At 36.6% G+C, this 17,455-nt stretch overlaps 1 protein-coding gene across 5 annotated transcripts in view; it reads right to left on the bottom strand.

Moving 5' to 3' along the window:
* Positions 1-17,455, bottom strand: part of ACAP2 (ArfGAP with coiled-coil, ankyrin repeat and PH domains 2) — a 59,280-nt gene that overhangs the window by 11,934 nt on the left and 29,891 nt on the right. For 3 of the 5 annotated variants that reach the window (XM_084212347.1, XM_084212351.1, XM_084212348.1), the window contains exons 9-14: positions 16,046-16,120; positions 9,362-9,474; positions 5,843-5,863; positions 2,696-2,747; positions 1,334-1,434; positions 32-137 (exon numbers count right to left, since the gene is read on the bottom strand). In XM_084212347.1, coding sequence (XP_084068473.1) covers positions 32-137; positions 1,334-1,434; positions 2,696-2,747; positions 5,843-5,863; positions 9,362-9,474; positions 16,046-16,120 — 468 coding nt within the window. The remainder of the gene's footprint in view (positions 1-31; positions 138-1,333; positions 1,435-2,695; positions 2,748-5,842; positions 5,864-9,361; positions 9,475-16,045; positions 16,121-17,455) is intronic. The other 2 variants (XM_084212349.1, XM_084212350.1) reach the window with 1 other exon arrangement.

Below are 17,455 nucleotides of genomic sequence, written 5' to 3'. Positions count from 1 at the left end.
AGGTAGTTGTTCGGTGGGTTGTTAAACTCACCTCAGATTCATCCCCTTTTTCTCTATATGCTGTGGCAATACTGGTCTGAACAGCCTTAATCCACGCCTGCCGCAGCTTTTCCGAGTCAGCCTGAAGCATGCAGCTCCTGTGACAAATCACAAAGCACTCAGAGACAGTGGCCAAGCAGCTGACATCCAACAGCGTGTTGCTCAGGGGTCTGTTTTAATGGAGCAAGTTTCTTGCTATCACAAGTTTAGTAGGCATCATCTAATAAACACATTTATTTTAAGATAACAAAGCAGCTGAGCCTTTGTGAGCTGCAAACTCCTTATTTTAAAATTATTTGCAGGTAATGCTAATATAGATAAAGAAATGACTCTTCCAAAACCACTGACAATGGCTTAGCTTCCTATTCCTTTTCTTATTCTAAATTTTTCTTCATTATATCCTCAAATGCATTTTGCACCTGTGACACAAGACACAGGTATCAGTCCCTGAAAACACACTTTCATTCACTGACATCAAGAGAGCAACTTTAAAGCTCTATGACAAAGAATGAACTACTTTGCTCATCAACAGTAAAAGAAACAGGTCATGGAGTATAAAACTGTTCCAACGCTTATGGGTTGAAAAAGGCAAGCAAGAGCAAAATGCATGTTATAGTGACCACAACTGGGGATGTAAACATCAGGATGGACAGCAATCTACCCAAAGGAGAAATCTAAGGAGGAGTGGAAACTGTAGATAACCTCCAAATCTAAAAGCAAGCTGACCTCGTATCAAAAACTTAAATATGGTCACATCTCACAATCACTAATGAGGAATCCATGGCCTGCCCTTGCTGTGGCAGGATGCCAAAATTCCCTAAATACAGCCAAAGCACTGCTGGAGCTGAAAATAATTTTATTTTTCATTTAGTAGTTTCATTTTTAGTAGTTTCAGTGCATTCTGAAGTATAATTTAACATGACTGAGACAACAGCTTATTAAAGTGCTTCTCTCTCATTGCACCAATCTGAAATGTGGAGAAACTGAGACCTATTTTCTACATTACTAAGCAGCTGATAGTATCAGCTAATACTAAGCCCCAGCAGAGCCCTGCAGCACAAGCCATTTATGCAAAAAGCACAAGAATGCATGTTTATTTTAATGCCAAAAGTAAACTAAATACCAGAGACACTTCTCACAGCATCACTTACTCTCGGCCAAAATTTCAGAGAGCAGAATTTTTCAGATACTTTTCCTGTTTTGATCTATCCCAAGAGAAACATTAATCTTTTTAAAACAACTACATGTAATTATTTTTATTTTTAAATAAACATACTCCACTGCTTCTCCTTACTTTGTTGGAGAAACCACCTCAAAACAGAAGCGTCTCTCTATGTCTTCACAGTGTTTAACTGTGCAGAGCCTCAAGTCTTCAACAACCACTGTGGGATTATCCTAAGAGACAAAAGTTAACAAGAGAGTCACAGAGAAAAAAAATAATATAGTTGGTAATAAGATAATAATTCAATCCTGAATTATTAAGAATTGAATTCTATTTTCCTGGTTACACTGATTTTTTCCTCCAAAAATAAAATTTGAACTCAGTGGATTTCGAGATCTACAATCCAATCTACTGAATAATCAACACCTTAAATTTAAACAACAGTATTCAAACTACAAAGATACTCTAAGAAAGGCAATTAACTCACAATTAAATCAGAAAAGTTATATTTAAATCAGCAGCATTTTAAGTGTCTCATAAAAAAAACCCAGAAGTTGAATGCAGTGGTTTTGAAAATTTGATTCAATTAATAAGAATTCCATTCTGAGCTATCAGCATTTTAAAGGTGCAGTTAAAAAAAGAGCAATGAGAATTCACAAACACAGAATGCCCAACCAAATATGCTCAAACTCAACAGTGTGCTTTCTTTCCAACCACAGAAATGAAGCCCCCTGATTTGATAGCATCAGATGCAAGGAACACCTCTGATCCCAATCTGTTTGCAGTGAAGAATTAATTGCCATAAGCTCTTTCCTCTTTTTTTCCCCACAATCTCCATACAGTATCTGTCTGTTCCCAACCTGAAGAACAACTACAGCTCCTTGGTGCAAAAGCAGATTCTAGAACAGCAAACAAAGGGGCCCAAAACCTGACTGAAAAGGCTTCTATGGCTTGGGGCAGAGCTGGACCTGCTGATTTGATATAAAATGGCTGCACTTCCCACCAGCACCAAGGCAGATACTGACTGCTGAACCACTGCGCATTTTCAACACTAAATACATGTACTGAGCAGCCCTGACTGCTTTGTAACAAACTTTCATGCTTTTTTCCCCCAGTTGCTGAATTGGGTGTGTGAACCAGTAAGTAACTGGAGGAGCAAGTCCTGAAAGAGTTAAACACAACTGCTCAGAGAACAGCATGGAATATTTGACTGCCAGCAAGTGAGCACAAGCCTTTTGGGACCAACAACTTTTAATACTCTAACGAGGTTACAAAACCCACAGCAAATAAAGTATGTGCTTACAATCAGTGCACAGGAATCTCAGAATCTGTCAGTATAGCTATTAGTCCCATTTTACAAAGGGAGAAACTAATTTAGAAGAAAACAGTAGGTTGTTGAAGATCACCCAGGATGCACATCAGCCATTTCCCCAATCAATCAGAAAAATCACCACCCAAATCCCAATTTTTCCCAAGCAAGTTTTCAACTCCTACCTTAAACTTCTTCTGGTACACAAGTTGGTTATTTTGTATTGAGAACCAGCGCCTATTCAAATGAAGAGACATCCAGAGAATACATAGCTGATTTTACAGTGCTTATGTGACTGAGATGTGCTAACATACAGTCTACAAAGAGACTGCATGAAAGAATTCAGGAAAGTAATACAATTTTGGGAAATATTTCATGAGAATAATGAAAAAAGGGAAAGCAGAGCCAAACAGAAAAGAAAGCATGGTTCAAATAATTTGAGTCATAAACAAACACATTCATGTTATGACATTAGTTAAGCTATCACACAAAACACTTTCATTTTAAAGAACATTTTCTTCTGTATTTTAGCAGCAAGCTACAATTTTAAGTAGTTGTTTGATAATAAAAATTCATATAGTTTGAATAACAGAAATACTTAAACCCATGTAAACTAATCCTGAAATATTTCTGGGAGTAGAACTAACTTACTAAAGCACTAAAAATACTTCAGTGTTGCTATCCCATGCAGGTTTAATACCTATCTACACTGGGCATGTCTGAAATAAAAGCACTGTATATAAAGACTAAAAAAAAAATCCAATGAAAACCTTTTAAGTAAGATTTTAAATTAAGCCTCAGCTTTGAAGGAAAATCAAATAAATCAAATAAATGCTTTAAAGAAGGCATCCAGTAAAATCCAAAAGATAATATGATGCTTAAAAACTCCTCTGAACTGTATCCTTTCTTGTCAAACTCACTGTTCACACAGGATACATCCCAGAGAATGGAAAAGCACTCTTATTTTGGGAAAAAAACCTCTCAGATCTCTAACAATGATGTTTTATCAGACCACTGAATGAAAAATAAAACCCAGTAGACAAAACCATGCCTTTCTTGCTCTTCTGGGATGCACAAAATAAAAGCAAACCAATAATCACAGTTTCATTTTCACTGACAAAAATGAAGGGAATGTACAAGACAATTCAGTGAAATTTACACCTTGTTTTGTTCAGGCTTATAATGCAAACCTGTGTTTACCACAGCATCATTCCTCAGTCATCTCCAGTACCCCACCTTTAACACACAACACTTTTTCCTGAACTACCAGTTAGTTTGAATGGTAACAGTACACAAAATACTGTGTTGCAACAGATCTTGTTATCCACAGGCTGTTGAGCTTCAAGCTACAGTTTACTACAATTAGTAACAAGAGGGCCCCATGTATTTATTCAACCACCACAAGCCATTCCTGGAGAGAAGCACACAGAGATGGTTAAGAAAAATTAATATATACAAAAAATGTTAGATCCCAAACAGAAAATCTAGTATTTGTTAGAAAGGTTAGTGTTTCATAGACAGATGAGATTCTACCTTTTAACAATCTTTTCAAATGTTGTGCAGATATATTTAATTTAAAAAGCAACAACAGGATTTCTTGTAATTCTTGACTTTTTAAATTTATTAACAGCAGTAGTTTTAGTCACTGATATTGAAAAGGGATCATCTTTACTATCAATTTACAGATGCAGTAAGTGTGCCCCAAATATAAGGCAGGCTATTGCTAATATTCATATAGGAAACTTAACAAAAAAGCAAACTTGAAAAGGAAAAACTCACATCTTTTTTCATGTGCTTTTTTTGAACATAACACAAAAGAGTGCAACATGGAAAGCAGTGCCTAAGTGATAAAGGGAGTGGTAAAGGGGAAAAAAAAGCAGCCTTGCCCCAAGACAACGAGCAATGGAGCAAATCCCTAGTAAGAGCCTTAGGAAGTGCAATTAACTTCATTAATGCAATGCTTCATTTGTTCTACAGCTAAGTATTTCCTGAGTTACTCTAGTAAACAAGCTCTAATCTCATCAGTTGGTAACAAGTCATGTTATTAAAAAGTGATGTTATAAATTGTAACACAAATTTGTGCCATCTTTAAAACCTAGTCTAGAAGTTTTGAAAGTATTTGAAAGTATTTGAAAGTACTATGAACTTTTTGTTCATAGTAGAGAAATTAAATCTGTTTAAAAAAAATTCAGTCCAGCCACAAAGGGTGAAGGTTTTGTTGCTTTTCTAAAATAGACTTTTACTAAATGAGATCAGCAATTTACAATTTTGGATAACTTGTAGATCACACTTTAGAAGCAGATGTCAGAATTAATACATTTCTTTTTTTTTTGTAACAGGATGAAAGTGTCAGACTGCCCTCCAAGGTGTCAGCACCACAGCAGTTCTATTCAGGCCAAAAACTTGGAGTTATTCCTCATTAACCAAATACCATCAACAAACTCTTCACTTTACTGTAGCAAACAGACTGCTGGGGGTCTAGACCAGCATCAGCCAGGAACTTCTGAGGTACAATCTCTGCACTGAAGGTGCTGCTATAGGGTAACCCACATCTATCAGGTTCTAAGAAAAATTTAAAATGTTCAGGCATCATGTGTGCAGTAAGTACTCATTACTACCAAAGTTTCCTTAAATGTGTTATTCTGTCAAAAGCAAGAGAGAAGCATGGTGAAGGAGAGAACATTCTTTGGAATATTAAAGTAGTTTATACTGTCTCACTTCGTAGTGGTTAAACACAGTTGTTCCTGTTTAAAAAGTCAATGTTTTCCATCATGTACACCTATACAATTCAAAACTGCATTTATTAAATTGGAAACAATGAAAAATCTATAGAAAAAATTCTAATTTCTGAGAACTGAGAGTAATACTGAAAAAAAAATTTGAGTTTTACATAAAACAATGAATTGTGCTTTGTGATTCTCAGAAACTGTTTTTTCCTCTAGTTGCTAGCAGCACACAATTAAAAGAGTAATTAATAATGCACAACATTTAAAAGCACATGTCTATTCCCAATGCAGTTGATAAGAAAAAAAAAATCTCATCAACTTCAATTGGAAAAAGGCAAGACATTGATCTTGTATGCTCAGAAGTTTGAGTGCAGAAACTTGGCTTTAATTCCTTTTTTAGCTAAAAACTAGCTCCATCTTTCTGAATCTTTTAAAGGAATTGAGCAGCAGGTATACTGGCATCCCAGGCAGAATCCTTCTGTTATTTTCTTAGACTGAGTCACTTATACATCCATTGCAAGTAATCAAAATTAAATGCAGGGTTAATGAAGAGCTTTTTGCGTGCCAAGGAAACATTGGGAAGGTATAAAAGAAGCTGGTTGGTACCTGATGTGATCTGGCTTTTTCCTGTCATGTGAAAAAATGGGGTAGGATTAAAACATAAGGGAAAGGAGGAAAAGGGATGAAAAATGCAAAATGAGCAAAATAAGAAAAGAATTAGCATGATCTGAAAATACAGCAGAATTAAAAAGGAAAATATCTATTGCACCCAATCTAAAACCTATTTGGAACATACTAGTGGTCTGACAAATGCTTTTCTCCCTACACACATTTATTCTTTCTTTATGATATGGACTTAATTTCATTTGAATTTCTGGGAACCAAAAGAGCTGTCAAGCTACTGCTCCATAATAAAGGCATCTGACTCTTGTCCTGATGCCTTAAGAAACCTGGTGTACAATAAGGCGTATCATTTACCAACAGACAGACATACATTCTAAACACAGGTGTCCATACCTGTTATTCTAAGACTTTGCAGTACAAGGATATAATTTTGATTCCACCGAACTGCATTATCTGAAATACTTGTGTGCACTATGTCCTTTTAGTCACAACAAAAAGAGATTACAAAAGCTCCATCTCTTTCAAAACACAGTGACACTGAATTGCAAACAGCTCGGGGTTTACTTTGCAGCCTGCTCTAACACTTGATTTGTTTCTAAAGCCAGTGTCACACAGAACTGTCCCAAGAACAGGAAACTTGATGTAAAAGCCCAAATAATTAAAGTCTTGAGACGATGAAACACGAGCTGCCAGGTGCTGCAGGAAGAAATTTCATTATGCTAGCAAGACATCAGTTTGGACTGGAAACAAATTTTCATTCACCACAGCAGATTTGCCCCCCTTCAAAGGGCTGTATTATACAGTTTTCTTTTTTTTTTTTTTCTTCCCCAGCAACCAGACTTTTCCCAGGATAAGAGCACTATGGATTCACTGACCAAGACACGCACACAGAAGCCTCACATTTCTCTCATGTGTCAACTAGAATCATTCTGCTTCGGCAAACCCACATAAAACCTATTATACCCTCATATCTTCTCTTATGCTTTTAATGCTGCCAAGTATCTGCAAATAGTGGCCATTAGGAAGGCTTTTGGTGCCTTTAATTCACTCTTGAAGGAGTTCTTTAAAAGGTCTAGAACCAATATAAGAGCAAGTGAGACCAAGGAGGGTATAAGAGAAGCCTCCATTTTAATACATATTACTACTGACAGTGCATTTAGCAGTCAGCAAGGAAGACCAGTGCTGTCACCTTTGGCTCAGAACAGCAGGAAATTCCAGTATTTCTAGGCAAATTCTTCTAGCTTTGTTTCAGCTGGCTGATCTTCCGCCCACCTTCCCCAAAGATGAGGATATAATAAAGGAGCAAACTGCTAATCTGTAAGAACACTAAAAGTATCTTGTCTGTCTTGACTTCAGCTCAGAATTCCCTAAAATAAAACACATAATGCTTTAAATGTTTCCTCCTTTGATGTTTTGTAAAATTTTACACACAAAAGAGTTAAATGAAACGACATGACAAAATCCTTTCTTGTACTTTAACTAGTGACTGGGAAAACCCTACAATCTCTAGTATATGATAAACTTCAATCACAGCTGAAGCTGCAACCCTACACAAGTAAAACTTTCCATCACAGGAAACAGGCAGTGACCACTTCTGCGCCTACAATATAGCAGGCAACTACAAATGAATTCGGAAATAATAAAAATACTTCATTTTTATTAAAACATAGCAAAAATGGAGGGCTAGATTCAGAAATTAAAACTGTCTTCATTAAGGTCTTAAATGTATATTTTTTGTATGATAAAAGTTGTTTAATAGCAATTAGCAATGGTTTGTGAACATGTGGAATACAAAATTTAAATAAATGATTGATTCAATTTCAGAACTGTTTATAGATAGCATATCCAATCCTATTTATTTGCCTAAAAATATCTAACTAGTCTATCTCAGTGAGATAAATTATCAAGAATCTAATACTAAAAAGATTAAGGTTTTGCTTTATTGAATGCTCCTGTGATAAAGAGAAGAAAAAACTATAAGTAAAGATCAAATATGTAATAAAAGTAGGCAGCTCTGACTCATTAATGAGCTGTTTATCTTTGTCCTCTTAAATAATTGCTTGGATATGCTTTTTATTATATTTGTTCAAATCTGTAACTTAATCTGAAGGAATGTCATTGTGTATCTTGATTTAATTACAGCTTCTCCTTATTTACTTTGTGTCCATTTAAATTACCAACAGCCAGAGGTTAGCTTTAATTGAACCCTAATCTCTAACCACTTTAAGGTATGAGGCATGTACAGTATTCCTAGGAAGGACAGCATGTGGAAACAGACACTCCTATCCTGCTCTCTCCTGTCACCTCCCTTGCAGAGCAAGGCCTTCCTGCTATTCAAAAGAGGAACCCAGAGAGAGTCAGAGTTTCATCACCAGCAATGGCAAAAAGGACCTTACAGCTCCTTGGGAATCCAACAAAGGACAATCCCTGCCCTATTTCTGAATTTTCTCTCAGTATGCTGACACTAACATTTTACCTCACACCAGGAAGGTGCTTTTGACACACATCTCCCGGTTTTCTCCCTTCACCATCCTTTGATGCTTCACAGATTTGTCTTGGAGAACTCTGAATTCTGCTTGCATGAATCTAACCCAGAAAGTATATTACAATTACAGATGAATAATCAGGCCACAGGACCGGTCCAGAGTCAGTCTAAAGCAAAATCCTTTGCACTAGTTACCCGTGACTTGCAAATATAGATACAGTCTTATTGACCCCAGTGGCCCTCGCATCAGTCTATAGATTTAATTGAAGTGATCCCAACTTCTTACTTGTGCTGTGCTGATGCTCAAGGAAGTACAGAATAATTAAGATTGAAAGGGACCACCCACTCAAATGCACATTCTGTCCTTTGAAACACAGCAAATAGTTTAACAGAGGCATCACTGAAAAATAGCAGAATATGGACAATAGAGAGCTTTTTATCACAACAAATTACATCTAAAATTCAAGAACTGTATCCAGCTGGGCTGTAAATGCTCCAGCATATATATTGCCTTGAAAAAAACACACACCCTTGGAAATGCAAAAGAAATCCTGTTCAGGAAGAAAAATATTTAAATAGTAGTAAAATATACATTGTCAAAGATATATGACTAACAATATATTTTGAATTCCCAAAAGGCCCATCAAAACTACTAAGCAAAAGTCACTGCACAGGACAGGAATTTTCAAGGATAACAACTACATTGCTTATCTTTCAGGAAAAATAACCTGGGTCCTTGATGTGTTTCTCTGCTTCCAGTGGCTATACAATTTCTATTTTACTCTGTCTTCTAACACTTTCCTAGCATATGCTTTCACAAGGGAAAGGTTTGCAAACAACTAGTACAGAAAAAAAGGAAAAATGGATGTGAAGTGTTATCTCTAAGTTAAGTAACAGAGTCACTCCAGTCTTCTGTCAAAACTACGGACTCAAGTTACAGAGATTATGAATCAGATGAGAATTCAGGTTAAAAGCAGCATTTTTATTAGCAGCAAATAGAGGTTCTGAATAATTACCTGTTCCAAGTCTTGAAGGCATTGCTGGCTCGCTTGAATAAATAACCTTCCATAACAATGCCATTGGCTGCATCTACATTGTATTCTAGTTTAGTATCATCACTGGAATAATCCTAGTACAAAGGAACAAGAAAAACACACTGCAGTTCAAATGAAACTTCAAATATGAGCAGTACCATTGTCAAAGAGTAAATATCTAGGAATAAGGTTTTGCTTCCACCACCTATTTGTCAAACCACGACTCTAAGCCCCTGATGGCTTTTCAACAAAAGCAATTTTAAGCAATGAGAATGCTGAAGATTTTTACTTTACCTGCAACAAGGGGAATTTCTTGTTCAGGTATTGGTGACCTCTACAGCCAAATAGAGGGCAAACATTGCTGACAGAGCATCTGAGACTTCAACTGTCTGCTCAAATGGTCTCTCATATATTCCCAAGAAAGGGGATAGAAAAGCAGAGGAAAGGAAGCCATGAAAGTTAGGAGTCAAAACCGAGAAACAGTTGCAGCCTGTTGCAGATATGTATAAAGCCACTTGTGCTTTAGCATTTTCTTCAGCTCTGTCATGTTAACAGCTCAGCTGCATAGGAACTTCGAAGACAAGTAATCAAATAAAGATGCTGCTATCAGTTAACTCTAGAGTAAGGCAATCACGGTGCTGGCACTGATGACAAGACCTTAGCAGTAATTTTTTCTTTATGATCTTGGATAAGATTTCAAAATTACAAGTAGGACAAGGGAATATGCATTTCCACTAACCTAATAACAACTAAACCCAGCTAATAACAATAAATAGCAGCTTTCTGAGCTTTAGAAAGGGTGACTGCTTATCTTACTATCTCATCTTCAGCAAAGGTAAGTTAGACTAAGTAATAACACATGTGATGATTATTTGCTTTCACATCTCATTGAGAACAGCATGGGCTCTTCCCAGGGAGGTGGAGTTCAGATATTCAGAGAGTGGGAGGCTAACATCTACTAAGGGTGCATGAAAAAACACACATGGAATGACACCATTTTTCACAACTTGGTCCAGCGATGAAAATAATACACATGCTGTAATTTTATTTCACTGTTATTAAAATATATACCCTTAAAGTAGACTAGCAACATATGGCTTCTTTCCCTTAACATGGGTGTAAGAGACACATTACTGAAAATTAAATTTCAGAAGGAAAAAACCAAACAAATTAAATACTGAAAAGACAAAACATTTTGTATTATGATTTTCCTGAACCTTCAGTAGTTACTTTTCGTAAATGGCCGACATCAGCTTTGTGTGAAAAGTGTATCTGAAAGTCTCTGCTTTGTGCTTTGCTTCTTAGGAATTTGTCTATACATAAAGGAAAAGAGGCAAGAAATATATAAAAAAAAGTAGCTTCAACACCAACATGGTCATTATCCCCAGGTAATAGCCCAGGATGCACACAACTTTCGTGCTACACATGATGTTTACTCTTGTACATGCAGATGGTTTGGTCCAATCCAAGGTTAATTACACATGATAGTGAAATGGTTACAAATATTAAAATGGGCCCTTTAAGCTCCCCACTCAGAACAGCACAAATTCCTTAAAATGATTCACTGTTTTCATCTATTACTAATCTGGATAGATTACCGAATGTTCAAATGTTAAATCTAGATTTTTATTATTAAATTGACAGATGATCAATGCAAGAGTTCTGAAAAAAAATGGAACTATCATATCACTACCATACACAAATCTGAATAAACATACTAGTTACAAAAGAAAGCTTCACCAAAAGAAAAATCTTTTTTATTTATTATTCAGCACTTAATAACTTTGATTTTCTGCCTCTTTTCTAGATCAGAACATGCTGAACATAAAAGACTTCATGTAAGCTCTCAAAATAAAAAGAAGAAAAAACCACTATGCACAAACTTAGACATGCTGATGTCACATTCCCTACATTCCCCAAAAACTGATAAATTACTCTAACTTACCAGCTCCCAAACATAATGAAATCTGCTAAAGATTTGCATCTTCCTGCCTCAGTGATGCCTGCCCTCCTTGTCTAGTTGAAGACAACATACATTTCCTCAGTCTTTTCTGTCCAACTTACTATGTAATCACATTTTCCCCTGGGTTTGGAGAACTGCTGCAGAAAATGCAGCTGTCTTTTCCAATGACTCCAGATCTATGCTTTGAAGGTCTATATGGATCATTTACCATGCCACACTCTAAGTTAGAATTATCTAAAATACTGAGCCTTCTCATGAAATGCATTTAGTGTCATTTTTAACTACTTCCCTGATTGAATTCCACTTTTACAGAGCAGAAAAAGACATAAGAGCATAGAGGCAAATGTCTAAAATCTCCTTAACTGAACACAGCAGACTACCAGCTGGAGGGGAGAAGGAAAAAGGCTTCCATGTGCTTTATCCATAAAACTTCATTAATAAAGTTGCAATCAGGAAAAACAATCAGAAAAAAAAAAATGCCCCATTTCAATTCCATGGATAAAAGTAGAAAAAGAAACTAAATTAGCTGTGTTCTGATCTTAGTCTCTGCTATTCTACAATTAAAAAAATAGGAGCAAAGCAGTCACATTACAGTTTATTTTTATCTTGGTGCATGGAAAAGTTTAATGAATCATGAAAAATAATCTGGGGTGGAGAAAAATCCACCCATATCTTTCCAGTGTCCTGCATAAGAGAATCACATGTCAATAAACTCAGTCACTGTATGTGATTCAGAATTGTGTATTCTGCCAGCAGGGACACAACTAATAAAGCCTTCATTTTAAACATAATTAAACTAATTAGGTGTTAGGACTAAAGTAGATTTCACCTAACCAGAACTAAGAAAATGTAGCCAGTATTATGTAATTTCCACTGAAGTGCTACATCACACATTTAACTCAGTTTTAAAAGAATAAACATCTATGGCTTCTATTCTGACACTGATTTTTCACAGTTGGCGGCTACTGGAAAAGAAACATGTAGAAGTGGGTTATATAAGTGAAGCATACAGCATGCTTTCATGCCTTTTTTTCCACCCTTTTTCTTTAAATGTCCATGGGGTACAGCAAACCAGCTGGCAATGGAAAAACAACTTTCATCTCCAGAAATAATACTAATCTGGCGTGTCACAGAACACTTAATATTCTTGACACTGTTTCAGTAAATGCATTTTCATATGAACATATCAATTCATCATACATACTTGATTCATTTCAGAGCATGTTTTCTGTTTCTCTGTGTATGATTTTCTTGTTCCCAAAACAAAACCCTCCATTACTTTACAGTAGCAGAGCTTTTGATTTACTTTCAAAATTGCTATCAGGCCATGAAAGCTATTCAAACCATTTTACCAGTACATCCTAGGAACTATATTTTAACATTTAATGTGTAACCCAAAGTATTTTTTACTTTAGAGAATCAGCATTTTAAAAGTTTTTTTAAAAGGCAGTAAATGGGAGAGCATAAGTACTAAAGAAAACACTAACATGAAAAATTAGGCCAGCATATACTAAACAGGAGACACTAATTGTGCAAAGCCCACATTTAGAAAGCTGCTCCCATTCCCTTTCCATTGGCAAGAGATGTTTGTCATGCTTAAGCTGAAAAGTCCCTCAAGGAAGGGTTTAGAACAACAGACACCACAAGTAACAATGTTTACAGCCCAAGACAGAGTGAGAGTATGCAAGAGTGTCATTGAGCAAACAAGTCACTTGAAATACAAGCACATCTTTGGTTTTGGAGACAGGAGTTACTCTGCACAACTTCTCAGCAGCAGCTCTGGTTCTTGCCTGCTTTGTGATTGTAGTAGCAGCTGGTTTCCTATCACCTTGTTTACTCAATAAGTTAATTTTCAAATCATTCTCACTCCAGCTGTTTCTAGAGCACCTCTTTGGAAGCAGATTTTTACTTTAATGGAAAAGGGATTGGAATACAACAAAAACTATTTGAAGTTCAATGCAAATACTTTTCCTGTATCATCTCCCTCATTTTAGAACAAAATATTCGGTCTCACACAACACCAAAAAGCCATGAAGCTGTTTGCAGGTGCAACTGATTTTTAAAATATTTCTTAATTAAACGTGTTGCTACAGCAATGGGCTGCAAACTGCTCAGAAAACAAGAGCCATGTCTAATTGACACTGTGACACCACTCTTTTACATTAATCTTTCCTTATAAAAATATATTACAAAAATTTACCAGAATGATAATGAAATTTCTAGATTAGTTCACAGCATGCGTTGCTCCAGTTTAATACAGAAAAAATATTTTCTTACACTGAAAAAATAAAGTTAAGAAAAATGTTTCCTGCATATTTGCTGAGTAAATAGACCACAAAACTTATAGATAAGCAATTAAGAAAAGTAAATCAGATTATCAGCTCTGCTAAAAAAGAAATCATACTGTATTGGTGACCAAGCCCTTCCATGACACTTTTAAGAGCCTCTCCATCAACAGCCTAATTAAGTAGGACAATGATTATACAGAAAAGTGAGATGGGTTATTTAATTAGTGCAATTATTCTGCATGCATATGCACATATATGCAAACACAGGTAGTAGGTGGGTAGGTGTGTGCACGTATGCACTTACCTATACATTTCAGAAAAGGAACTGTTCTTTATCCACACAATGAAGGAAAGGCATCATTCTGAAGCATTAGATTAGAACTTCAGTATATTAAATACATATATACCTCGTGGAATATTCAACACAATAAGCTTCAGAAGTTTCAGTTGTTAAAAAACATGGAAGGATTTGGCATTGGAAGATTTGGGAACATAGTGGAAAGCAACATGACAAGACATGAGAAGAGAACGGGGAATAAAGTTGCCATCTGGGACAGGGTGACCAGATGACAAGTAGTGATAAAAAGATCCAGAGTCTAAAGCAGTTCTGAAATCCTGATGAGCTGGAAGCTAACTTGCTGTGAAGGTTGGGAAAAGCAAGTAGAATGAGACAAAAACAGACAACATGATTTGAATAAGGAACTAAGAAAATGATTGGACAAGCTGTAAGAGGACTCTCCAATAAGGCACAGTCTAGGTATTATCAGCACAAAACGAGACAGTGACTTCACTGATAAGGACAGGAGACAACACTTACAACTCAAAACACAGAACTTAAGAGGACAACATACAGTACATTCTGACTGCCCTGATTATATTTTAGTGACAGCATTAAATTGTCAATTAAAGTAAGCAACAATAGAAGCAACATTATTGTGCTTGTCACTCCTACTAGAAATCAAGAATATAAATATTACACACAGATATGGCTTATCAAGTTGCATGAAGCTTAAAAGTTTCAGTAACAATTGAAGCTTGTAGAAATAGTTTACCTGTAAAGCAGCCTTAAGCAGCATTTGAAAAAAAAACAAATACTGTAAACACCATAGACAACAACAGTGACCATAATTCATGGCAACGAATTATTATTTCTATGGCAAATTAAAAGATAATTGCTCAAAACTTACATCCTTCAGCAAGCACCCCTGTTCTCTTAACAGAGAACCTCTCAACTACTGTCCATTCCTGAAACTGAGCCTTTAAGCCCAAAAACTTAAAATTTGACCTTCAACATTAATTCTCAAGTTCCATCTTTCCCATTTCCCCCCTTTCTTCCCCTTCCTCGCCTGCAATTATCTCCTGACTCCAAGCACAGCATGTCAGCTCTGCCCTCATCATCACATCTGCTCAATTTCACAGCAATCCTAATGCTTCCCACCAACTCCTAAAGGGACGACAGGATGCACCAATAAAAATGTTTACAGCAATCAAAGATGTCCTCTTTTCCTATGAGTATTAATATTGGCTCCTACTAAGGCTACCCAACTTAGAATCTCAGCATGTTTTCATTCCTGAATTTATTTAGTTATCAGATTTCATTTCTATTGGGTGGGATTTTAAAAATTTATGCTTCCTGAACAGATCCAGAACATACCTGAATGAGAGCAATTAGTGTAGCATTATCTTTAAACTGGTATCTAATCCCTTTCAAAAGTGCCTGTAGCTCACTACCAGAATTCAGTGGAAATATTTTTAACTTCTAGCATTATACCTGCAAAACCAATACTGATCTAGAGCTTCTGAAACATTCAAACAACAGAAATCTCCCCCAACATGAATTACCTAAATTTTTCTCAAGAAGTAAAAAGAATTATTGCACAAATCTTCCTCAAAACACCAATTAAAAGTTCTCAATTTCATATCTGTGCACAGTTGAACCAGTACATTAGACAGTCTACAAAAGTTTACTTTTGTTCTTCATACACAACAGCAGCTGCTACACAAGCTCCAAGTGCTGCACTTGGATCTGGCACAGTCCAAAGTGAAACTTGCTGTAGGGTTGTGCAGCACATACACCTCTTGCACATACAGCATGGAAACACAAAAACCTGTACAACTTAATCAATTCAAGGGGTAATAGGAATTAGGAGTTCTACTGAAATGCTAGAATCTCAGCATTCAAATAAATTCTACTGTTCTATTTATGTTTCAGTAAAAACTAAGCATCATATTTTGTTCAGTAACACAAAATTAGTATCTGCAATCCAACCTTACACTTAATGACATGTCAGTCTGTCTCTCTGCACTAAAAATACCATCCCTTGTAGTTCTGATGCAGAGATTCTGGGGAGAGATGCTACAGATTAAAAAAAAAAAAAAAAGTGTGCAACCTGTCTTTTACATTCTGTCAAGTACCTTTTGTTGAATAGTGGAGTGCTTTTGCTCCATATCTCTCTTCTCCTTTGCAGCATCTATAGCCAACTGATCCAGCTGTAAAGAGAAACAGAAAATTGGATCTTTAAATTATCATAAGAAATTTGGCTCAGTAGATCTCACAATGCTGACAAAAAAAAAAAGAATTAACACATTATGTCTAGACATTGAAATACTTTTATTTTATTTGCATAGTATAATTACTTCTTTGTCACAAATTGTTTACCTTGAATAACCACTGAAGCCTCGTTTAAAGCACTGCTCTGCCACCCTGAATTAACCTCTACCAAGGTGTACATTTCTTGTAAGCATTAGAAAAACTGTCTCAAAGAACAGCATGGTGCCAAGCATATGCGACTCTGTACCGCATTGGTGCTCAGTCTCCCAAGAGGATGACTCATGCTTTAGCTGCTCTTGCTGGCCTATGCAGCAGCACTGGCAGGAACAGCAAAAACTAGAAGGAGCAAATGCTATGGGTTTTTTCCTCCATAATGTGGGAGAACTGTCTCAACCAGGACTTTGTGTCAATAGTTTTGATCAGCTGACCAGCAATACTTGAGTAAGACTGCTTGAGATCTTAGGTAGAGACAATCTAATTAATTTTGGAAATAAAAATATGGCTTTGAAAATAACTGAGATTGTCACAGAGAATATTTAAGTTATTATCCTTACAAAGTATGCGATGATAAAAAGGTCACTAGCAAAAAAATTTCCTGTTACAGTTGTAATTGAAAAAAAAAGAGGAAATTTAAGATACCCTGTAAGAGAAAGTTTGATCAGGGTTTTCTTCTGTGGTTAGTTGCTTGTTTTGGTTGCTTTTGTTTTACAGTTTTGATTCTTTTGGTTTTGTTGTTTGTTTGTTTTATCCAGGCCTTCATGTTTAAGTTAGAAATGCAGTGGAGAAGCAGATGTCGCCTGAAAGACCAGCTGGTTTGGTACTTCCAGTCTGTAACACAAGGCTGCCATTACCCAGCCGGAGCGCGGTCGTGCCCAGCGGTGCAGACGCAGGGCTCAGCCCACAGCTCTCATCTGTGGGACAGGGCTGCCCCTGCTGCAGGCCCACAGCCAGAACAGCAGGAGCAGCAGCACCAGCTCCCAGCTGGGTCACTCACTTGGCATGGGGCACAGTGACTAACAGATCCTCTGATCCACCCAGAGAGGATCCCCTCCACCCACTCTCAGCATCACAAGCAGCAGGCCCTGCCAACTCTGGCTGCTTCCCCAGTCTTTCACTTGTCCTGCTTGACATGATAGAAATAACAGAAAAGGGACAATAACAGGCCCTTACACCCTTGTGCTACACATTCTCCAATAATTATGGAGCCATCAGAAAGCTGAAATATCTGGATCCAATTCTGTACTCTGTAACTTTTTTGAAGTCTTCTCTCCCTG

The sequence above is a fragment of the Fringilla coelebs genome (assembly GCF_963513975.1).
Source record: "Fringilla coelebs genome assembly, chromosome: 10".
In the NCBI taxonomy this organism is placed as follows: domain Eukaryota; kingdom Metazoa; phylum Chordata; class Aves; order Passeriformes; family Fringillidae; genus Fringilla; species Fringilla coelebs.
This window is presented reverse-complemented; position numbering and strand designations above follow the sequence as displayed.